General features: G+C 46.1%; 1 protein-coding gene across 1 annotated transcript in view; it reads left to right on the top strand.

The window, feature by feature from the left end:
- Nucleotides 1–24,058, top strand: part of PIKFYVE (phosphoinositide kinase, FYVE finger containing) — a 108,492-nt gene extending 84,434 nt beyond the window's left edge. Inside the window, exons 30-42 of the mRNA XM_015405936.1 lie at nt 814–934; nt 2,442–2,537; nt 3,412–3,495; nt 6,223–6,314; nt 6,704–6,709; nt 9,971–10,135; nt 10,868–11,032; nt 13,745–13,921; nt 15,016–15,119; nt 16,325–16,453; nt 18,644–18,905; nt 21,186–21,260; nt 22,634–24,058. Of these exons, the coding sequence (XP_015261422.1) occupies nt 814–934; nt 2,442–2,537; nt 3,412–3,495; nt 6,223–6,314; nt 6,704–6,709; nt 9,971–10,135; nt 10,868–11,032; nt 13,745–13,921; nt 15,016–15,119; nt 16,325–16,453; nt 18,644–18,905; nt 21,186–21,260; nt 22,634–22,749 (1,592 nt within the window). The 3' untranslated portion in view covers nt 22,750–24,058. The remainder of the gene's footprint in view (nt 1–813; nt 935–2,441; nt 2,538–3,411; nt 3,496–6,222; nt 6,315–6,703; nt 6,710–9,970; nt 10,136–10,867; nt 11,033–13,744; nt 13,922–15,015; nt 15,120–16,324; nt 16,454–18,643; nt 18,906–21,185; nt 21,261–22,633) is intronic.
- Nucleotides 24,059–24,419: the final 361 nt, after the last annotated feature.

The raw sequence follows: 24,419 nt of genomic DNA, 5'->3' as shown, positions 1-24,419 counted from the left end.
AACCAAACGTTTAAAGGAGGCTGCTGGGGAAAAAGGATATGGTGGGATTCAACATGGCACAGCTCATGCTCGAAGGAGTGGAGAAAGCAATGGAAGAAGAGGACAAGAAAAAAATGCTTGTGGATGCAGTGTAGAAAACTGTAGAGAAACGAAAGAGTTCGTTAATAACTTCTTTTTTAATCCAAAAAAACAAAGATAAAGTAAAAGCAAAGCCAAGTCTTACCTTACAGTAGTTATGTTTTGTTGTCATAATGATTACTTTATGGGTGGTTTTTAATATTGTGCTGTTTTATTATCTACAGTATGTGATTATTTTTTAAAGGAAATCTTTTTTTGCCTTAAATTTTGTACAATAATGAAAACATTGTCCTGTCTTCATTTAAAAAATCAATAAAAAGGTGTGCAATCCTTTTATCCGGATCACATCTGACTACGGGGCTGGTGGTGGAGGCCAGATAATAATTTTTAATGAAGTCCTAGTTTTACTTTTAAAACGTTAGCTTATCAACAGGCTGACATTAAATTGTTCAGTAATTTGTCAGGTTTTTGTCAGTATTTGGTCAGTTTTTTTGGAATTTTGGTCAGTAAAATCAGTATTTTTGACCCTCTGGCTAGTTTCCACCCCTGCTACTGTCATTTTGGTGCACTCTTTGAAAACCAGTTTTGGGTGTGCGAGTTTAAATTTTTGTAAAGCCGCCTTAAATGCCCAACCCTTGGAAGTTTGTATTGGCGTATATCCTGCCTTTCAGCTATTAAAATGAAGATTACCTCAAGAACCGTAATTCTGAGACAATAATTGACGTTCTGTTTCAGATCCATTCGATGGTCACTTGCTGGGCTCCACGGACAGCCAGGTGAAAGAGAAATCGACCATGAAAGCGATCCTGGCAAACCTCTTACCTGGAAACAGCTACAATCCCATCCCGTCCCCTTTGTGAGTAAAATCCTGGTTATGGTGGAGTAGGAAAACGGGGTTGATGTTCAGGCAAGATCTATTTTTAGGTCTTCATTGCCTAACAAGACTAAACGTCATTATTACAATGGTGTGGAAATGTATGTGAGGGGGGGGGGGGAATGTGACTGAATGCAGTTGAGTCAAATTCAGCCTCACTTAGTTGTGAGTAAGGGGGAAAGTTCTGATAAAGGGAGCTTTGACTCGTGAAAGCTTCCGCCCTGAAAATAATGGTCTCTAAGGAGCTCTCAAGTGGTTAAGACGCTGAACTGCAGGCTGTGGAAGGTCAGTAGTTCAGCAGTTCGAGACCCGGGTGCCGCATGACGGAGTGAGCTCCCGTCTCTAGTTCCAGCTCCTGCCAACCTAGCAGTTCGAAAGCAAGAAATTGCAAGTAGATAAATAGGGACCACTTTGGTGGGAAGGTAACAGCGTTCCATGCGCCTTGGTGTTTAGTCAGGCCGGCCACATGACCACGGAAACGTCTTCGGACAGCGCTGGCTCTTTGGCTTTGAAACGGAGATGAGCACCGCAACCCTAGAGTCGGATTCGACTGGCTTTCGAGCAAAGGAATCTTTACCTTTACCTTTTTAAGGAGCTACTGGACTCAAGTCTAGTTGTTCTACTGCAGGTCAACATGGCTACCCTCCTAAAACTTAACAAAAATGAGCAGTGTTTGCTTTTCGTGTCGTCCCGTCATTCACTGAAACGTAATGGCATCAGACAATTTCTAACGGGATTAGTCTGTGTGTGGATCTGCCTGCTTTTTACCTGGTATGTCTAAAAATAATAATAATCTCCTTCTCTTATTCCATCTTAACCAATCTGCTCTTCGGTATTTAGTTAGTTGCTTCCTTTATTGTATGTCTTTCTCGTTGATCCATTGTGTGTGTAAAGTGCTGTCAAGTTGCAGCCGACCCCGGCAACCCCGTGGGATTTCCAAGCCAAGAGGCCAAAACAGAGGTGGTTTGCCATGGCCTGCCTCTTGCAGAGCGACCCTGTAATTCCTCGGTGGTCTCCCATCCAAATACTGACCAGGGCTGACCCTGCTTAACGTCTGAGATCCAATGAGATCGGGCTAGCCTGGGTCACCCAAGTCAGGGCCAAGATAGATTACAAAAGCTGCAAACAATGCAAACAAAAAAACCCCAATCATAGAATAAATGTGTGTGTATGTTAAGTGCTGGTCAAGTCGCTTCCAACTTATGGCGACCCTGTGAATGAATGACCCCCAAAACGTCTTATCGTTAACAGCCTTGTTCAGTCTTGCAAACGGAAGGCCGTGGCTCCCTTTATAGAGTCAGTCCATCTCGTGTTGGGCACGACTTCTTTTCCTGCTGCCTTCCACTTTTCCTAGCCTTCTTGACTTTTCCAGTGAGTGACTCCTGTCTTCTCGCAATGTGGCCAAAGTACGGTAGCCTCACTTTAGTCGTTTTAGTGTCTAGGGAAAATAAATACTAGCCTTTAAAATTCTCTTGTGTTTTAACTGCAGTGAGCCCGACAAGCATTACTTGATGTATGAGCATGAGCGCGTTCCCATTGCAGTCTGCGAAAGAGAACCCAGCTCCATCATTGCCTTCGCTCTCAGGTAGATGGGTCAGTTCTGCTTTGTGAGTTATTTCTGTGCTTTGGAAATAGAAACGCAGCCTTATGCCGACCTTCCATATGTAACAGGGAATGGTATTCTGGGGTCTAAATCTTTTCCATCCATCCTGTTTTAGACCCTCATTCGTAAAACCCATCTTGGCTTCTTTTTAAACTTGAGTGAGAGAGATCCTATTCAGGAAGGGGGTACTCTATAGAGGGGAAATATTTCTCTGGCTGTTGAGGTTCCTGGGTCTTTCCTCAGACATTTGCCCAAGTGTCAGTGCCCTTCTACTATAACAAATTTAATGGCCCTGTGCCTACCATTAACAGCAGTGAAATGGCCTGCCCAAGACAAGGTGGGGATTTCCACATGCTGGGAGGGGGGCAAACGGAGGGATCTCCAGGCATGTAGGAAAACACCGCTGTGCTGAAACTGACAAAAAGGACCTATCCAAAAACAGCTCTAATGAGAACTTGAGTATGTTTTGCTGCCTTTCAGGAGGTCCAGAACATTCCAGCCAGTCAAGTGTCAGTCAAGGGGGTGGGAGGGAGGAATTATGAAAAATAATGGAGGTTGCTCAGATCTAGTTCTAATATGTAAAATCAAGAATCCTGTGGTTCAGCGTATAAATACCTAATCCCAGTATTAAGGCAAATAACTCGTGCTGTGCATTCCCCGTGCAGACAAGGTAGCTTTCAATACGACCACCTTCACTTAGCATGAGCAGACAGCAAGGAGCAACGTCAGTGCTGCGTGCGCGAGGTCTGTTGTGTATTCAGAAACCTTCCGTGGAGATCGAGCCCTTTGCCTGGGGGCTGGCTCTCCTGGTTGGCACTTTGATGGTGGGCAATTCACGCGTCCTTTCCCTTCACAGTTGCAAGGAGTACAGAAGTGCCTTAGATGAACTGTCCAAAGCGTCCTTGAGAAGCAACGGAGAAGAAGGACTGCAAACAAGCAGGTGATGATGTGGTACCTACTGAGCGGTGGCAGGAAACAGGGCTGCCCAGAACAGCCCCTGACCCTTAAGACACTTGGAGAAATACCAGCAGCTTAACTTCACCTGTGCTATAGGATCAATAGGCAGTGTGTATGCTGATGTATTGTTAACTAGCTGTTTGTCTCTACGTATTTTGCCATTGAATGAGTTATTTAAAATTGGTACTTTCATAATAGCACCCTGAACATTTCCTCATAATAGCACCCTGAACATTTAGCATCCCTGGGGTTATCTAGCAGGTCAAGGGTCTCCAGATGGAACAGGAAACAAGTATGACCTTAATCTCTAGAGTTTTGTCTTGGGGAGGGTACGCTTTGGCTCAGAGAGAAAAACCTGATCCTGGGCTGGCACCTGAGGACCCAGCTGCCCTCTGGTTCTGTGAGCCGGATACAGACCAGTGGGATGCTGAGTCTCAGCAGGCAAGAGGCAAAGGCAGAAGCTTGCACTAAGTTCTGTTTTATTGAGCTGCGGTGGCTCAAGTGGTTAAGACGCTGAACTGCAGGCTGTGGAAGGTCAGTAGTTCAGCAGTTCGAGACCCGGGTGCCGCATGGCGGAGTGAGCTCCCGTCTCTAGTCCCAGCTCCTGCCAACCTAGCAGTTCGAAAGCAAGAAATTGCAAGTAGATAAATAGGTACCACTTTGATGGGAAGGTCACAGCGTTCCGTGCGCCTTGGTGTTTAGTCATGCCGGCCACATGACCACGGAAACGTCTTCGGACAGCGCTGACTCTTCGGCTTTGAAACGGAGATGAGCACCGCAACCCTAGAGTCGGACTCGACTGGCTTTCGAGCAAGGGAACCTTTACCTTTACTAAACTAGTTAACAGAAAAGATCAGAGCATTTACCCAAAAGGCAGATTGCACACAGATTACAGAGACCTCTTGGGCTGCCAGTTGAGGACTGCGATTGAGTCAGGGATGCTCTAGGCATCTTCTGGGAGTGGAACTGCAGTCACTGGGTGTGTATGTGTGGGAGGTATTTGTGAATTCCCTGCATTGTGCCGGGGGTTGGACTTAGATGACCCCGGAGGTCCCTTCCAACTATCATTCTAGGCTTGATCCTGCGTTGAGCAGGGGGTTGGACTAGACGGCCTGTATGGCCCCTTCCAGCTTTGTGGTTCTATGAATTGTCGAATAGGCAGCCCTGAGCCCCTAAAATCAACAATATTTATACTGCTTCATCTCTGTCACCAAGGTGGGTGTCAAAGAAGAATTCCATAAATGCAACAATAAGCAGACCCTTCCCCATAATAGCACCCTGAACATTTACCATCCCTTGGGTTATCTAGCAGGTCAAGAGTCTCCAGATGTAACAGAAAACATGTATAACTTGTTAAAAATATTTGTTAATGTTTCTTTGTTTTGGAAGACTCAAAAGAACCACACCAAACACGGTTAAGTTTAAATAGTGTTTATCTAACTATTTACTGGTGAATAATTAAATAACAGTTTGTGTATATATCTAGATTTATTTCTAACAGACCAACATAGAGCTATTACAGTTAAACTCTCAGAAAAACCAACTGACAGTGAGTAGCAAAATAACTGTCACTCTCAGAATCTCAGTGAACAACCAAGACAGACTCGACAGCCAATCAGACTTCAAGTTGTCTCATACAGATAAGATTGACAGAGCCCCACAGTACACGCCCACATCTCTCATGCTTGAATCTTCAAATTGTCTGCTGGTGTAACCTAACTTTACAAATATAAACTTATCTCTGCACTTGTGCCTCTACATTTATAATCTGACACTCCTCCTAGGCACAGTGAGAGATATTTAAACCATCTCTAAGTTTCACAAATAGTACAGTACATAGGCACTTTGTAAATATGTCTGCAAGATTACATTCTTACTTACACTTATGTAGTTTTATAAAACCTTCAGTCACAGTTGTTCTGACATTCAAATAACGTATTAGAATATGCTTGCTTCTGGCTTGTGTACTATATTCCTCAGCTAAATGAATTTGTCTTGGGGAGGGTACGCTTTGGATCAGAGAATGCAAAGGATGTGTGGGGCACAGTTCACCAGCCAGGCACAGTGTGCTGCTAGGAAAAAGCCATCGCTGTGCTGCAAGGCTTTATGGGATGGGACCAGAGGTACTTCTGCTAAAATCTATTCAATATACACCATATACATAAATGTCCAAGTCTCCCTGAATATCAAATTCTGCCACACGTACACCCTGGAGTCTAACACCTAAAGCAGTGGTGGGAAGGGGAGGGTGCCTTGTAGCATGAGACAGCTTTGCAGTCCCAAAATGTTCTCTTTGCTCACCTGTGCAGTGAGACTTCAATAAGGTCAGTCTCGTGGCTTTCTTATGCACCCTCCGTATGGAGGTTTGTCTGTGCTCCCTCGTATCATCTGTTGGTCTGTCAATGGCTACCAGCCGAGACAGCTGTCTGGAATCTCCCCGTTTGTAATTCTGAATGCCATTTGAGGGGAGCAGTGGCTTTTGCTACCGTGTCTTACTCAGAGGATGACTGGTCCCCTTTGGGCATGTGTGGTGGGACCAGATGTTCTGAACTACCAGGACTTGTCATGTTCGAAGGCCAATGTTCCAAGGTCTGAGGATGGGGGACCTATTACTGAACTTAGGGGTTAAAGGGCATGTGTCTGTGGCGAATGAAGGTTCTCTTGGATGGTGGGTTGTAAAAGCATATTGACAACAAGTCTTTGATTCCAGTCTGGCCGAGAGCAGAGCAAAGAACAACAGTCCAGTCCGGCTGCCTGAGACGAACGTGGGACCAACGAACCAAGTGGCAGAGGTGGAACAGCGTAAGAATGGGGGAATTTTGGTGCCCCTCCCCTTTTAAACAGAGATAGGACGTGTGTTGCTTCAGAAATCGAACACAAGTTTAAGCAAGGAAAGCAAATAATGGAAAGCCAACTAGGGTATATTCTAGCTGAGGCTTACTTCAGTTTTTATTCATTACCAGCTTTGCAATGTTTGGAGATACCAATATTGATGCAACCCCCCCCCCCCAACCTAGTCTACATATGATTGTGCTGTAAAGCTGTCGAAACTGACCTGGCGCATGATCAAAGCTGATCTGATCAACCAAAGGTTTTAGTTACTCCTTTCACAATCTCAGGAGCTGCGGTGGCTCAAGTGGTTAAGATGCTGAACTGCAGGCTGTGGAAGGTCGGTAGTTCAGCAGTTCAAGACCCGAGTTGCCGCATGACGGAGTGAGCTCCCATCTCTAGTTCCAGCTCCTGCCAACCTAGCAGTTCGAAAGCAAGAAATTGCAAGTAGATAAATAGGTACCACTTCGGTGGGAAGGTAACAGCATTCCGTGCGCCTTGGTGTTTAGTCATGCTGGCCACATGACCACGGAAATGTCTTTGGACAGCGCTGGCTCTTCGGCTTTGAAATGGAGATGAGCACCGCAACCCTAGAGTCAGATTCGACTGGCTTTCGAGCAAGGGAACCTTTACCTTTTTACCTTTTCACAATCTCAGGTGTTGCTATGTTAAGCTTTGCCCCCTTGAGCCGGGAGGAAAAGCAGGATACAGATATTTTATTTAATGAATAAACAAACTTGTGCTTTGTAGCTGCAGCTCACTACAGGGGCTTGCCACAGTACCAGAAGTGGCTTGCTCTGTTGAATTCTGAGAGAGACGTTGTTTGCAGAAGGGAGGGAGACCAACCGGGAAGGGTCCTAGTTAGCACTGCAGGAGTCGGCCTGTGGCCAGCCTGCGCCATTTCAGGCACCATGTGGGACTTTCACCAGACTGTGTGCTCTGCTGTATGAAAAGGTAATATGTTGGGAAGAGGGACTGATAACCATGAAGGGATCATGGGAGAGAGCTGGGTTATCAGTGGCTACCAGCTACAGGGACTAGAGGGAACCTCCACATTCAGAGGCAGTAAACCTCCCGGTGCCAGGAGGCAATGTCCAAGAAAGGCTTTGGCCTCTATGACCTGTTTGTTGGCCCTCTAGAATGACTGGCTGGCTACTGTGTAAGACAGGATGCTGGACTAGATGAACCACTGGCTTGATCCAACAGGGCTCTTGTTATGTCAGGTTTTTGCCAGACAGAACATCCAGCCAAAAGAGCCCTTATTAACAATCTGAAGTGGTACGTAGCAGCCACATTTTCACTGGAGTGGCCAGAACTAGGCTGTAAGAGGAGGATGGAGAGTGAGTGACCACCAAAGAAGAGGCCTGCCATATGGAGATAGATCAAGACGGGTAGCCTTGTTTGTCTGTAGCAGCAGAAAAGAGCAAGAGTCCAGTAGCACCTTAAAGACGAACAAAATTTATTGGCAGGGGAGGAGCTTTCGTGAGTCAGATCTGAAGAAGAGAGCACTGACTCATGAATTCTACTGCTACAGACAGACAAACACAGCTACCCATCGTCATCTGTCTCCATGATAGGTATGTCAGTCTTCTATCCCTAATGCTCACGGAACTTCACAATTACAACTTTATTTTCGGAACAGAAACTGCCGTCAAGACAGATTACTTTTTCCATTGATAGAGGAAGGTATCCTGAAGATGAGTGAGTTAGTCCTCTGACTCTGTACACTTTGTCCTAAAAAAACCTCCCACCAATAGAAGAAGAAGAGATTGGATTTATACCCCGCCCTTCACTACCCAAAGGTTTCTCAGTGAGTCACTATTCACTTCTTCAGAACAATAGCAATAGACGAGAAGTCACGGGAAAAGCAGTTAAGAAGAACCAAAACACAGCCGTGATGTAATTACTCAGTGTAACATTGTATAATCAATTATATTGTTTACCAAGCACATTCATATAAACTTATACATGCAAAGTTTACAATGGATAAATGTTTTAAATAAATAAAGTACTCGTGCCAAAGTTCAGTTCTAATTGTTTCCTTATCCTTAACTGATAACAATTAGAACTGAACTTTGGCACGAGTACTTTATTTATTTAAAACATTTATCCATTGTAAACTTTGCATGTATAAGTTTATATGAATGTGCTTGGTAAACAATATAATTGATTATACAATGTTATATTGAGTCATCATATCATGGCTGTATTTTGGTGGTTCCTAATCCCATCTTCAGAATGGCTGCGTGGCTGGATAGGTATGTGGACTTCTGGTATCTGAAGAAGTGAGCAGTCCAGTTCTCCCAGATTAGAGTCCGCGCACTTACGGTAATCACTTCACCAGTGAGCAACATCTGAAGTGTAAAGGCGAGGAAAATAGCAACCCACTCTGATTTGATGGCTTTTTTTGCTTTGCCAAATAAATGACTAAAGGACTCTTGCTCTTTTCTACTGCTACAGGCAGACTAACACAGCTACCCATCATCATCTGTCTCCATGATAGGTATGTCAGACTTCTATCCCTAATGCTCAGGACACTTCACAATTACAACTTTATTTTTGGAACAGAAGCTGCCGTCAAGACAGATAGATTACTTTTTCCATTGGTAGAAGAAGGTATCCTGAAGATGAGTGAGTTAGTCCTCTGACTCTGTACACTTTGTCCTAAAAAAACCTCCCACCAATAGAAGAAGAAGACGGAATGGTCCCCACCGAGAAAGAAATCTCTCTGTGTGGAACTCTGGAACAGATATATTTGCCAGAAGACAAAACGGCAGACAGTTTCCCCACCACGGTTCCGCTACATTGATTTGACTGAATGGAGACGGACCGCTCAGCCAGTGCTAACCTTTCCCCTCCTTGCTTTGGGTGTAGCAAAGAAGCCGTACGGAGTGCTCTCCTTCTTCCGTGGAACTGGAGGGAAAAGTCCCGATCTCTCTGCCCAGAAAAAGGAGACTGTGAGCGAGCGATTTGGCCACTGCATACATTAATTTGCTCTGGAGCCCCTCCTTCCTGAGCAGAGACAAAAATGTGTGAGCTGGAGGCTAAAAAACTATGAGCTAGCTCACACTAACTCACCTTAGAGGGAACACTGCCTGTGAGGTAGGTGGGGCTGAGAGAGCTCTTGACAGAAACGGCTCTTTTTCAAGGACATCTCTGACAGAACTACGGCTTTCCCAAGGTCATCCAGCAGCTGCAAGTGGAGGTGTGGGGAATCAACCCCAGTTCTCCCAGATTAGAGTCCGCGCACTTAACCACTTCACCAATGAGCAACATCTGAAGTGTAAAGGCGAGAAGAATAGCAACCCACTCTGATCTGATGGCCTTTTTTGCTTTGCCAAATAAATGACTAAAGTTTTAACGTTTTCATAAATCAGAAAATGAAGGGGAGAAGGGGGCAGCACCAGATCTGTGTCTGTATCATCAAGCTGGGTTTATCAGCTGGTGGCTGCCGGAATGGTCCCCACCGAGAAAGAAATCTCTCTGTGTGGAACTCTGGAACAGATATATTTGCCAGAAGACAAAACGGCAGACAGTTTCCCCACCACGGTTCCGCTACATTGATTTGACTGAATGGAGACGGACCGCTCAGCCAGTGCTAACCTTTCCCCTCCTTGCTTTGGGTGTAGCAAAGAAGCCGTACGGAGTGCTATCCTTCTTCCGTGGAACTGGAGGGAAAAGCCCCGATCTCTCTGCCCAGAAAAAGGAGACTTTGCGTGGAGCAGACAGTGCCTACTACCAGGTTGGGCAGACGGGCAAAGAAGGTGCGGAGAATCAAGGAGCAGATGCTGCAGGTAAGCTTGCATTGGCGGGGTGGTGGGGGTCCCTCCAAGTTATGCGACCGCTCAACAGTCTTCTTAGACAGAGACACAGGTGCTTGCAGAAAGCTCCACTCTTTCTCTTCAGATCTTTCCCAAAGAAGGGCTGCACGGCAAGGAGTCTGTGTGTCCTGCGTGGCCCCAAAGATACCTGCCTGTCCTCGACCAGAGCCAGGGCTTTCTGAGTCCTGGCTCCGACCTGGCAGAACTCCCTGCCAAATACTATCAGGACCCTGTGGGATTTAATGCAATTCCACAGGGTCTGTAAGGCAGAGATGTCTCACCAGGCTGTTGGTTGAGGGCAGCGATGGTTTTCCATCATGGCTGGCAGAATCCCCCCTTTCTACCATCTCTCCCGTTTCGGCCTCCGCTTTGCCCTGCCTGTGAGGCAGTAACACAGTCCAGAATGGGTTTAAACACGGGTAAGTAACCCCCTCTGAGATTATTTTAAGAATGTAAGAAACGGTATGTATTTTTAACTTTAACTTTTCTTGTTTGATGATTTTAACTTTTGTTGCACATCACCCAGAGCAGAATGGTCCCCACCGAGAAAGAAATCCCTCTGTGTGGAACTCTGGAACAAATACACTTGCCAGAAGACAAAACGGCAGGCAGTTTCCCCACGACGGTTCTGCTACATTGATTTGACTGAATGGAGGCGGACTGATCAGCCAGTGCTAACCTTTCCCCTCCTTGCTTTGGGTGTAGCAAAGAAGCCGTACGGAGTGCTATCCTTCTTCCGTGGAACTGGAGGGAAAAGCCCCGATCTCTCTGCCCAGAAAAAGGAGACTTTGCGTGGAGCAGACAGTGCCTACTACCAGGTTGGGCAGACGGGCAAAGAAGGTGCGGAGAATCAAGGAGCAGATGCTGCAGGTAAGCTTGCATTGGCGGGGTGGTGGGGGTCCCTCCAAGTTATGCGACCGCTCAACAGTCTTCTTAGACAGAGACACAGGTGCTTGCAGAAAGCTCCACTCTTTCTCTTCAGATCTTTCCCAAAGAAGGGCTGCACGGCAAGGAGTCTGTGTGTCCTGCGTGGCCCCAAAGATACCTGCCTGTCCTCGACCAGAGCCAGGGCTTTCTGAGTCCTGGCTCCGACCTGGCAGAACTCCCTGCCAAATACTATCAGGACCCTGTGGGATTTAATGCAATTCCACAGGGTCTGTAAGGCAGAGATGTCTCACCAGGCTGTTGGTTGAGGGCAGCGATGGTTTTCCATCATGGCTGGCAGAATCCCCCCTTTCTACCATCTCTCCCGTTTCGGCCTCCGCTTTGCCCTGCCTGTGAGGCAGTAACACAGTCCAGAATGGGTTTAAACACGGGTAAGTAACCCCCTCTGAGATTATTTTAAGAATGTAAGAAACGGTATGTATTTTTAACTTTAACTTTTCTTGTTTGATGATTTTAACTTTTGTTGCACATCACCCAGAGCCCCGTCCATACAGGGATTGGGTGATTCATAAATTAAAATAAATAAATAAATAGTATCAGGTTCTGGAGGCACCACTGTGTGGTAGAGAAGCTTGCACCAATGAGCCAGCTGACTTGCGTTTCTCACCTTTTTGTTTCATTGAGACATTCGCTGCTTTTAACAGCTCGGCGTTTGGAGAACAGTCACAGTTGAGTCTTTTGCTTGAGAGGAAGGGGGCTTCTGTTCGTCTGCAAGAATGCTGGGGGGAGGAGTTGCGTGTCTCCCCCCCATGGCAAGGCATCCCTGATCCATCTTTCCGTTTTACTCTTTCTCGACAGGTGCCTGGACTTCTGGCAAGGAGTCTGTGTGTCCTGCATGGCCCCAAAGATACCTGCCTGTCCTCGACTCTGAGACTCCAAGTGAAGGGCTGGGTATAAATCCAATCTCTTCTTCTCTTCTTCTGGAGAAAATGGCTGCCTTGGAAGGTGGACTCTATGGCATTATACCCTATTGAACTCCATTCTCAAACCCCTCCCTCCTCAGGCTCCACCCCCCAAATGTAAAGGTATTACCCAATTGAGAGCCGGCAACCCTAAGGAGAAGGCACTTCACTCACACCTGTAAGTGGACTCTTGTTCTTGTGTAGAACTGGTATACCCAGGCCTCTTGAGCCAGAGGATGGTTGATCTTTCACTTGTCATAAATACGAATGGGCAGCCAGCTGAAACAAGAAGAGGTGGGTTTCTACATTCAAATAGAATACAATGTGTTTGCTTTTTCATTAAGTAGTACTTGAGCCTCTGATTTTGTGTTAAAAACACAGCAGGCGTTCTCAGTGGAATACCTGTTGGTGCCTTGTAGAGCAGGGTGTGTGTATTCTACAGCTGCAGAAGAGAGTTCAGCATCCTACGAATTTATTTTTTTAATAAGGCAGAGATGTTTTGGCCTCCTCTTAGTCTTTACCCCACCTACGGGGTGGTAACACAGTTCAGAATGGGTTTAAGCACAGATAAGTAACCCCATCTGAGATTATTTTAAGAATGTAAGAAATGGTATGTATTAACTTTAACTTTTCTTGTTTGATGTTTTTAACAGTATTGTTGTCTTCTTCTTCTCATAATGTAACAACATGGGTGCATTAAGACTTTTTATATTGCTTTGTTGTGAAGCAAGCCGCAACACTCTTAAAACAACAACAACAACCACCTTACTCCACAAAATTGTAATGAACTTGCTCGACGAATTACGTGCTCAGCAGAGCCTGTCTTAATGGTTGGTGCTGCAAGTTCTGAAACAAGGAAGAGGGTCTTGCGGTTGTGACCCTATTGAAAATATGCCTGCCTGCCTTTGTCATATAGCCTATATCCAAACCAAGAGGGGGGCTCTCTTGGTCAGACCAAGAATTGTAACAGTAGTTGGTGTCCTGGAGCCCAGCGCTGCCCTGCTGCGGAAGCTGGTTGCTGATTCTTGCTTTCTCTCTCTCTGTGGGTGCCTGTAAACTGGCTCCAAAATCTGCAGATGGGGGAGGGGTGTGTGCGTAAGACTTTGAAACCCATTTTTCCAGCAGCGCCTTTGGATCTTTCCCCCGCCCATCTCCTCCCTTCCTTCCAGATGTGTCTGTCTTTGCAAGCAATCTCTCACTTGGGGACATCTGCATAGGCACGGAAATTCACTGGCAAGGAAATTCACTGGCAAGGAGATGTTGTTCTGTCAAGCAGTGGGGTGGTTATTTATTTAGAAGAAGAGAAGAGGTTGGATTTATACCCCGCCCTTCACTACCCAAAGGAGTCTCAGAGCAGCTCACAATCTTCTTCCCCTCCCCCTCCCCATAACAGACACCCTGTGAGGTAGGTGGGGCTGAGAGAGAGCTCTGAGAGAACTTCTGACTGACCCAAGGTCACACCAGCAACTGCATGTGGCGCAATGGGGAATCAAACCCGGTTATCCCAGATTAGAGTCCGCGCTCCTAACCGCTACACCAAACTAGTGCGTATTGTGTGCACAGAAAGAGTGTGTGACCCTTTTTTGCATGTTTGGTGTGACAGATTAGTTCTTTGTGAAGGGGCACATCTCAAGGAGGAAAACAGGTCTCTGGTGGAGCTAGCAAGAAGCAGCCATTCTGGCCCGTGGACCTCCCGCTGCCTTTGTTGATAAAGGGCTTTCTCCTTCCTTTGCAGAATTCTCTGATGCAAACGCCAAGTTCTACTGCCGAATTTACTATGCGGGAGAGTTCCATAAAATGCGTGAAGTGATACTTGGGAGCAGCGAAGAGGATTTCATCCGTTCTCTTTCTCACTCTTTGCCCTGGCAGGCACGAGGAGGCAAATCGGGAGCTGCTTTTTATGTAACCGAAGGTAATGTTTCGACTTACATATTATTTACTCTATACATAGTACACCTTTATCACTTGGGACTCGAGGCGGGTTACACAGGGTGAGTCAATACAATCCACAGATTGTGACATCCGATAAACGAAGCAACAGGATTAGGATTAGAAGTCTGGAAGCAGCCAGAAGTCTAAAAAACAGAACTGAAGCAACGCATGAGTATCTCACATGATACGTTAAACCCAACCTTTTTGAGTCTGTGGGCCCCTTTGGAATTCTGACACAGCGTGGTGAATGCAGCCCCAAAATGGCTGCTTCAGGAGGGGGAGCCAGCTACAAAATGGCTGCCACAATTTATCTTCAGTCACATAGTGAATATCCTTGTGGTAGAAGAAGAAAAAGAAGAAGAGACTGGGTTAATACCCCGCCCTTCACTCGGAGTCTCGGAGCGGCTTACAATTTCCTTACTTTCCTTTCCCCACAACAGACAACCTGTGAGGTAGGTGGGGCTGAGAGAGCTCTTAGAGAACTACTCTGCAAGAACTGTGACTGGCCCAAGGTCACCCAGCAGCTGCATGTGGAGGACTGGGGGGAAATCAAACCTGGTTCTCCTAGATTAGAGTCCGCACACTTAACCACTACAACAGACTGGCTCTGCTGCTGCCAAAGCAACATTTTTAAAAATCTGCACAGGAAATCAAATTTCCAATGGCCAATCAGAAATCTTGCTGGGCAAGTGCCCTACCTGGCCCTTCTTATTTTTTAAAAAGCACTTGATGGGTGCCATGCCACCCATGGACACCATACTGGGGGCCCTTACACACTGCAGAAAATCACATAAGAGAATCCTGCTTTCAGTAAGCTAGTAGTATAGACCCCCATCCTCTGTATCGGTGCTGGTTCAGTGTGTTTGTTGCAGCAGGATGGGCCTGGCACCTTGAATGCATTGAGACCCAGACGCTTTATCATTCTTGCACCGAGGGCTGAAAGCTGGATGTTTGAGCTACAGTTTCCATGTGCACGATGCAGTTTAGATGGTGACCGTGGACGGGATCAGCCAGTCAATATACGCCACCTCTGCTCTTCCGTTCTCATACAGTGTTTTAATGCTTGTTCTTCAGACGACCGTTTTATCTTGAAGCAAATGCCCCGCCTGGAGGTCCAGTCCTTCTTAGACTTTGCCCCGCACTACTTCACGTACATTACGAATGCTGTACAGCATAAGGTAGGGCTTGGAGAATTATTCTGGCTGAGCTTTGCTCTTGTTTGCTTGGTTGCTCCTGTTTTTAAGAATGTTCTGGGGTTTTTTTGGGTTTTTTTAAAGAATGTCCAAATCAACACAGAATGCATCTTTAAGTAAGATTGGGTTAGAGAGTCTGGCCATGTTTTTGTAATATTACCTGTCTTCTGCTGATCTCCCCCTGCCCGCAAGTGATCTCATGCAGTTGTCTTCAACCCATGGGTCCCGAGCCCCTATAGAGCTGTCTAGTGGGTGTACAGAAAGAATAAAGGGGCTATATTTCCATTCTCTTTGCCTGAATATGAAGAAGAGCCGCTAAACAGCAAGACAGAGTCCCTTTAGTGATAGAGAAGGGTCCTTTTTAATACAAACAGGTTCAGAGACTCGTGACTCCTCCTCTTCCTGTCTTATGACCATGTCACATTACTTTTGTCACCTATTTGCTGCTGAATGGGTACCACGCTCTCACTTGTGGTTAAAGGTTGGTCCCCAGTGTCTGGAAGGGTTGGAGACCACTGTTCTAATGTTATATAGATGAACACTAGTTCTGTCATGACTATTGAAAATTGAGCCGTTTCTAGGGATGGGCAGAACCGAACCACAAAGCAAATTTTTCCACAAATTTTGTCCTGTCCGTGTTTTGCGAACCGAAGGTCGTGACAGGTCTCTGGCATCATGAACTTTTAATATAGTTCGTGGTGCTTTCTGTTCCTGGCAAATGCTGCAAAAACAGCTGAGTGGTGAGGAGCCCCACCGCTCAGCTGTTTTTCGGGCTTTCTGCAAAGCCTGTTCAAAGGGATTGCAGCAATGCTCCCTCTAATGTGTGGATTCTTGTGAGCAAAAATTCTACTTTGTGAGCTACTGGCATTAAAGTTGTGAGCGAGAGATTTGGCTACTGCATAAATTAGTTTGCCTCTGGAGCCATCCTTCCTGAGCTAAGACAAAAATGTGTGAACCAGAGGCTAAAAAACTGAGCTAGCTCACACTAACTCATTTTAGAGGGAACACTGGATTGCAGTCCCTTTTAATTGAGTTTGCAGGGCCATGAACCTGGTCAATTCACGAATGAACCCCGGTTCAGTTTGTGGTTCGGCCATGAACTACGAACCAACATGAACCACATTTTTCCATTTTGTGCCCATCCCTAGCAGTTTCTCTTTGCTAAGCAAAACATGTGTTCTCTGTTTCAGAAACCCACAGCTTTGGCCAAGATCCTTGGGGTGTATCGGATTGGTTTCAAGAACTCTCAGAATAACACAGAGAAGAAGCTTGACCTGCTGGTCATGGAAAATCTCTTCTACGGCAGGAAGATGGCTCAGGTGAGTCTACAGCTCAGCTGCCGGGATGGCAAGATTGCTCTTGGGCTCAGGGTTTTCCTGAGGAGGTAAGGAGGCTGCCAGAAACCCCCTTAGATAGCAGAACTACGCTTGACTGCTTGTCTTCCCTTCCCCTTTCCTGAATTTCTGTCAGTCATGTTCTCCAGGGCCAGTCGTTGTGGTTTTGGCAGCCCATCCTAGTCCCTTTTGGCTGTAGCAACAGCCTTGTGAACTCAAGATGCACACGATGAAGCCCTTGGAATCAGAAAAGCTGTTACAACTAAGGGTGCTTTCACACATGCTGAGTAATGCACTTTCGGTTCAAATGCAAAATCCACTTGCGAACGATCCCTAAAGTGCATTGAAAGTGGACTGAAAGTACATTATCCAATATGTGTGAAAGTGCCAAAAGAGTGGTTCAAGAAAAGATAAACACTCCCTTCTGAAAGGAAGGGGCTCCCTTTGAGTTTAGGAATGCCTTCAGACACAAGGCTTATATAGGACAAAACTCAGAAGCTGCATGCTATTTGACCTAGCTTTCATTAGATATGACTGAATTATGAGATTAAAATGTGTGTTTTGAGCAGTAGGCTGTGGGGAAGGAAGGGAGCAGTGAGTCATCTGGTTTTGTTACATAGCTGATGGGTGTTAAAGCACAAAGCTGTCTTAAATGGGCATACAAAAATAACTGCGGATCCTCCCCCCCTTTTATGATTCAATCTGTCAAAATTAGCACATCTTGGAACTTCGAGGTTCACAAAGAAAGGAAATGATACTTCATAACGTCTGACACGGTTTTAAAAATAAAATCCCAGTGCGTTGTGCTGTCTCTCCCAATTTGAAGGGGGTCCCTGAACCCTTCCCAATTAAATTCTGGCGTAAGGCTTGGCTAAAATGTGTGTTAATCTTATTCTGACCAAACGCCCTTTGTTGAATGTTCCTCAGTTTCTTTGACCTCATTTGTAACATCTGGTTGCCAGCGCTGTTAAAGCGGAGATTGTGTGTGCACGCAAACAAATGGTTCGTCTTGTATTTGAGCGCACGTATGGCAGGCTATTTCACCACAAGCTTTAGTCAAAGCAGTGAGGAATGCAGAGTTGTTCTGAAGCAGAGCTAGTTCTCAGCCAATGTAGGAAGCTGCGTTTCTTGAGTGCAAGCGAGTAGCGTTGATGATATCCCTTGTCATGATTTAGGAATTATTAACCCCGCGTTATTTTGTTTATGCCAAAAGGCCTATCATGCTATATGACACTATAACGTACTCTAATAAAAAATTACATTTACAAAAGTTTTTCCTCCCTTTTTTGTGTATGCACACTCTATTATCAAAATTCATACAAGAAAAATAACAATATACTTTAATGAACTGTAAAGGCATGACAACACCATAGTCAAATAGATCAAAAATACCACCATCATCTATGAATGTACTAGCACTTTAAGATACGTTTTATTATTATATTGTTGCACTTTTGTTTAATTCTGTTTTTTTAGTTGTTTTAACATATTGTCTGTAAGCCGCCCTGAGCCTGTCTCGGCAGGGAGGGCGAGATACAAATCAAATAAATAAAAAAATAAAAATGCAAGTCATACAGTACAGTTTGGTGCAGTGGTTAAGTGCGCGGACTCTAATCTGGGAGAACCGGGTTTGATTCCCCACTCCTCCACTTGCACCTGCTGATGTGACCTTGGGTCAGTCACAAGCTCTGGCACAGCTGTCCTTGAGAAAGAGCAGTTTGTGTCAGAGTTCTCTCAGCCCCACCCACCTCACAGGGTGTCTGTTGTGGGGAGGGGAGGGGAAAGGAGTTTGTCAGCCGCTCTGAGACTCCAAATGAAGGGCGGGGTATAAATCCAATCTCTTCTTCTTCTTCTTCTTCTTCTTCTTCTTCTTCTTCATCTTCCACAGTTCCAAGATGCAAGATGCAAAGTTGCTTGTAGATATGTAAAACAAAGCCTTGAAGTAACTTTGTGAAATAAGCCCTTAGTTCCTTTTATGGACGAAGACCTGGCCCGTAGGCGTATGACTTGAAGGCTCTACAGATGCGTTTATGCCAGAATAGAGATGTGAACCCAGCTTGAAGTCTGGTGCCCCTGTCCTGTGACCCCCCCACACTAGTCATGATTTCGTGAGGCAGAGGTAGTACCCTGAAGTACCTTCCCTGCAATGACAGCTGCCTCCTCTTCTCCCGCCAGGTTTTCGACCTGAAGGGCTCCTTGCGGAACAGAAACGTGAAGACAGACACGGGGAAAGAGAGCTGCGACGTGGTCTTGCTGGATGAGAACCTCTTGAAGCTGGTGCGGGACAACCCCTTGTACATCCGTTCACACTCCAAGGCTGTCCTTAGGGTTTCCATCCACAGCGACTCTCATTTCCTCTCAAGCCACCTCATCATCGATTACTCTCTTCTGGTGGGCCGGGACGACACCAGCGACGAGCTGGTAGTTGGGATCATTGGTACGTAACCCTTGACCTGAAACAACCCCGGGGTTGTTGTTTTTTTGCCATCTCAGGAGGGGCCACTTTGCATAATGCAGTAGCTGTGTTACATCTGCTCCATCCGCTGGTGTGCTCCTTGGATCGCATTCCCTACCCATATCACCCCTTTGCGATTTCTGTGCTATTGTAAGCGGGGGAGAGGGGAGCGGATAGAAGGAAGCCACTTGGGGGCCGCTCTGTGCCGGTTCCCGCGAAGGGTTTGCTTTGCCATGCAAGAAATGGCTCTGCTGTCTTCTGATCCAGTTAATTCATCCAACCCAACAATATGTCCACTTTTAGGTTTAAATTTTGGGTTTTGCACACACACACAATTTATTTTAATAGGTATGTCATTTATCTCTAAATAGGATAGTGTCTGACTTTTTACAAAAGATACACGGGCAATTTCTTTTTTTCCCCCTTTGGTACTTTTGTACTTTTTCATGTGTGTGTGAGTGTGCACCTGGAAGTCATGGCGACCTCTGGCGACTGACCCCTACTGGCGGCCTGGAGGATATTTAGAGAGAGGTGCCTGCCCCTGCCTCCCGACTGCTGGTATTCCAAGGAGGTCTCCCATCCAAGTACTTGTCAGAGTCATCCCTGCTTAGCTTCCGAGAGCTCATGAGATCGGGTTTGCCTGGACTATCCAGGTCAGGGCTATACAGGGGCAATTTCTAAATGCATTATGGATTGGATAGCCTCCCTGAATCTCAAACTAAGAATAAAGTCCAGCCTTTCTTTGACCTCCCCATCTGTTTCTGCTTTGAGTTCTCCTCAGTAGTCTTTTTTTGTTACACATACTCAGCTTTCCTTGATGACGCAAGACGAGCATTCGGTTTCTTCTGCTCTCACTGTTACAGCTGCGTAGAATGGCTTCCATGTGGTCTCTGTGCCGTAGGGAATAACCCTTCGCCTTCCCAGAAATTGGCGTCATATTTTCTTGCTGTATGTAAAACACGGGGGTTTGAATTAAAGCAGGAGGAGCTCTCTGTTTTCAGCACACTGCCTGATTATGCAATACTGCAGTCGGCTTTGTATTTAGAGGACAGGCACTGGAATGGGAGAAGTTCCGCAAGGCAGTTGAGGTTTGAAATAGTGTTCTGCCAAACTCTGCTTGAAATGTGTATGAATGAACCACATTCCCGTATGATGTCAACGCGATATAGGATCTTTGGTGGGGGAGAGTGCCGTCAAGTTGCAGCGGACTTATGGTGGCCCCTCATGGGGTTTTCGAGGCAAGAGATGTCCAGAGGTGGTTTGCCATGGCCTGCCTCTGTGTAGCAACCATGGACTTCCTTGGTGGTCTCCCATCCAAATACTAACCAGCACCGACTCTGCTTAGCTTCCGAGATCTGATGAGATCATGCTAGCCAGGGCCATCCAGGTCAGGGGCAGAGGACTTCAGGTGAAGCCAGATGAACCTGGGGCCAGTGTTCCCTCTAAGCTGAGTGAGTGTGAGCTAGCTCACAGATTTTTTTAGCCTCCGGCTCACACATTTTTGTCTTAGCTCAGGCAGGACGGCTCCAGAGCAAACCAAATTATGAAGCGGCCCAATCGCTTCGCTCACAACTTTAATGCCAGTAGCTCACAGAGTAGAATTTTTGCTCACAAGACCCCACAGCTGAGGGAGCCGTGCCTGGGGGGTGACCTGCAGTCCTGAAGGAGCATTCAGAGCTTACGGTGAGCATGTGGAAATTTTAGGCAGTAGCTTCTCCCTGCTGCCGACAACGGGAATATATTGCTCGTGCTATTCTGAGGATGAAATCCTGACCCTCTACTCCCCGTGGGGGCATTTAAAAATCGGCAGACAGCAAAGTGGGAATCAGTCTGTGGAGTCGGCTGGCTCTCAGGCACAAGGGTCTTGGTTAGAGGTATGCCTGAGATCTTTGTATTGTATGCCAAGGTCATGAAGATACCCATGCAAATGAAGCTGTCTTGTCTGCAGGGCTGGTTTTATGCCTAAAATTCTTCCTGGGGGGTGGGGGTGCCTTCAGTGGTGATGTGTCCTTGGCAGGTGGTCATGGATTAAAGGTTAAGATCTGCTGGGTTAGAACAAGGGGCAGGTGAGGGGCATGATGGGAGATGGAACACAGAATGGCGGGAATGGGACTGGTGCCACGGAGACCAAAGAAGCTATGGTTGTGGTGGTGGTGGTGGTGGAGAGTGTTTGCTTAATGGCACACTTCTTCCAGAGTCTCTGGAACTGTCATTGCATCCAAGGTCACGTATCTAACTCAGGTTACCTTCCCTTTGTTGTAGATTACATCCGCACGTTTACTTGGGACAAAAAGCTCGAAATGGTGGTTAAGTCAACGGGCATTCTGGGAGGCCAAGGTGAGTTGGAGGAGTCTTTCCAGTTCACATTCAACACTACTTTCCCCCCACCCTCTTCAGTTCTTTTTTATTCCCTTTTGTGTATGTTTTCAACTGAGCCAAGTTCTCCGGGGAATATAGACATACAAACTCCCATCTTGGAACACCAGAAGCCATAAAATGCTCATTTTTAAGCCCACATAATTGTCCTGATTGGGGGCAGGGGACGCGTGGGAAAGAACTACATTGCATTTTCTCTAGTGTGAAAAGGTTTGAATGGCGTAGTTAAGAGAGTAGTTAAGAATGCAGTAGTTAATCCTTAGTCTCCAACCTCATTCTGGAAGGTACAAACCAGCATGTTTGGAGTTGGTTGGCCACAAGCTCTTACCCTGGGCTAAAGTGTTTGCCATGAGAACATCTTCCCAGGTTTTGGTATACCATAGTCTGATTGGTAGTAGTCTGATCGCTTTGCAGTGCCCATGATGCGGAAACGCTGTGGACATCCATCCTGTTTGTTGACGGCTGAACGGAAAGCACGAGGGGCAATTCCTTGTCATTTGCAGCTGCGGAATGGGCATCACGGAACTCGAAGGCTTCTTTGGCACTCTGGACTTGGTTCCAGCTTTCATCTTTACCACAGATTTTGTGCAAACGTTTATTTGCAGATTACAAAATCTAAAACAATGCAATAAGGATATAGATTCAGGTGGGGGTAGCCGTGTTGGTCTGAAGCAGTAGAACAAAGTTTGAGTCCAGCGGCACCTTCAAGACCAACCAAGTTCAATACTGGGTACAGGGTTTCGTGTGCAAAACACACTTCCTAAGTTTGCTGCAGGCAGCTGCTGCTGAAGGAAAGCTGATGCCCAGAATAAAACTTTGTTGGTCTTCAAGGTGCCACTGGACTCAAACTTCGTTTTGCAATAAGAGTAGCATAAGACATATTAAACAGTGTCATAAGATTGGATTTCAAAGTTAGAAAACTGTGCAATAAGGGCAGTATAACACAGGATCTATGAAGTGCCAAAAACTGGGTTACAGAACGGTTTAGAGAACAATGTAGCAAAAACAAGATAATGCATGTAATAGTGACATGAACCACAGCCCTTGTCCCTTTGGTCAAAGCATCCTTTCGAACAAGTCCAGTATTCCAAGCATGGTTCCCATTGGTAAATGTGGGGCCAATCGTCTCTGGTTCCTTTGCCCAGGTAGATGGATGTTAGGGGCTTGGGAATCCGGTCTCTTCTTTCGAAGGCCTTCTGTCCCATACCTGCCATCTCGATCGAAACAAGTAGCCGCCACATATGTTTAGCATTCATGGCATCGCTGCGTCAGACTTGATTTCTAAGGCATATCTTTTTGTCTGCTTGTTTTTTTCATTGTTAAAAAATTATTAGGCAAAATGCCAACCGTGGTCTCTCCAGAACTGTATCGGACCAGGTTTTGTGAAGCCATGGACAAGTATTTTCTGATGGTGCCGGATCACTGGACAGGGCTGGGCCTGAATTGTTAAGGTAAAGGACCCCTTGATGAGACGTGGAGGAGAAACTTCCTCAGATTTCCTCGACGCCGTTACCTTCAGTAGCAGCTAAAGGAACTTCAGCCCGCAGCAAACGACATTTGTCTGAATCCACACTTTGGAACTTGGATGCGGGAACGTTAACGGGAAAGCTGCTGTCGGGAACTACTCAAGACCAGACTCGAATCCTACCATCTCACGCACAGACAGAGAATGCTCCTATCAAACCGGCAGCCACAAGGGTAGTGTGTATTTATCCCCACGGGCTACTGTAAGCTGTCAGAGCACTGGACTCAAATCTTGGCCTATGCCTAATGGTGGCTCGCATTAGAAATCTTGCACATTTCACACAGTTCTTTGATATAAAATCCAAGTGGATACGCAGGCCCCAAATTGGCCCATTAAGATGTTGCTGTACAGATTTATTTAAGGTGAGGAAAGAAACCCGTTCATTAACGCAGCAGCATCTTGCCACTGTGGTGACCGGGAGCGTAAGCATGATTGCGGAACTTGCTCTGGTACGCACTGATCGCTTCGTATGAGTTTCCTGTAAGTTTTGAGGATTTTAGTCATTTATAGATAACACCATTTTGTCATTTGGAGCACCACTTTTCTTTTAAAGGTAAAACACTTTTTTTAAAACGCAGTCAGATATTTTACCGGAGGTCCCCCTTCCCCCCCTGGACTTCCCCCCCGGAAACTTAGGTTTCCACGCACCACCAGTGAATGGGATTGCCCCGCAGCAAGATGCCTCAGGTGCGTGCGATCACACACTTATGCACAAAAAATCCCCCGCCCACAAGCAAACTTTCTCAAAAGCAAGCCTCTTGACTGAGTTGAGGCCTGCCTTGAGAGCGCTGCCGTAACACACGGCTTTTATTACATTCCTGTTTCTCGTATTACCCTCTGAAGGGGGCACTTGGTTGTCTTTGCGATGACAAAATATTTTGGTTCTAGAGCAAACCCCACCACGTTTTCGTTCGAGTAACGGTGGCCTTCAAGTGCCAGTCCTGCCTGACTTGATTCCTTTTCATCCCATTACCAGGCTAAGTATTACATTCCACAAATCCCTCTCTTTTTTAAAAAAAAACAACGAAACCAGGCTATGGAGCTGTAGCCGCTCTAGCCCCACGGACACTGATTTTCAGTTTTTGTAGGTGCTCTGAACATTTACTGAACCAAGGTGGTGTGTGGTATAAATAAACCAGGTTATGTGGGGATTCAGACAATCTTCGCAACCTGAAAGTTTATTTTTTTAAAAGAAAATAATAAAAATTTACTTTTTTTGTTTGAACATAATAAAGGCCAGTACAATTGAGAGTGTGTGTATTTAAGAAGGTATGGCTAACTTTCTCTTGCAGTGGATAGAGAGTGTGAGGGATTGCAGATCCTAGGGTGAAGCACAAGGACTGAGAGATCAATAGTGCCATCCTAAATGGAGTCTACACCCTTCTAAACACATTCACTAAAGTGGACTGAGAAGGGTGTAACACAGTTTAGGATCACACTGTAATTCTTTCTAACTGCATTAGGGGGAATCCTAGGCCTATGTTATGAATAGCTTTTTATGGCTCTTGGGGGTGGGGTGGGGGGGCTTCAACCGTGAATGGGACATTAACAGTCCCATTCTTAGCAGTCCAAGGCCATGTGGCCATGCTGATTTT

Source organism: Gekko japonicus, unplaced genomic scaffold (genome assembly GCF_001447785.1).
Source record: "Gekko japonicus isolate JY-2015 unplaced genomic scaffold, Gekko_japonicus_V1.1 scaffold317, whole genome shotgun sequence".
Lineage (NCBI taxonomy): Eukaryota > Metazoa > Chordata > Lepidosauria > Squamata > Gekkonidae > Gekko > Gekko japonicus.
Note: the sequence above shows the minus strand (reverse complement) of the source record. Positions and strands in the feature narration are given on the sequence as shown.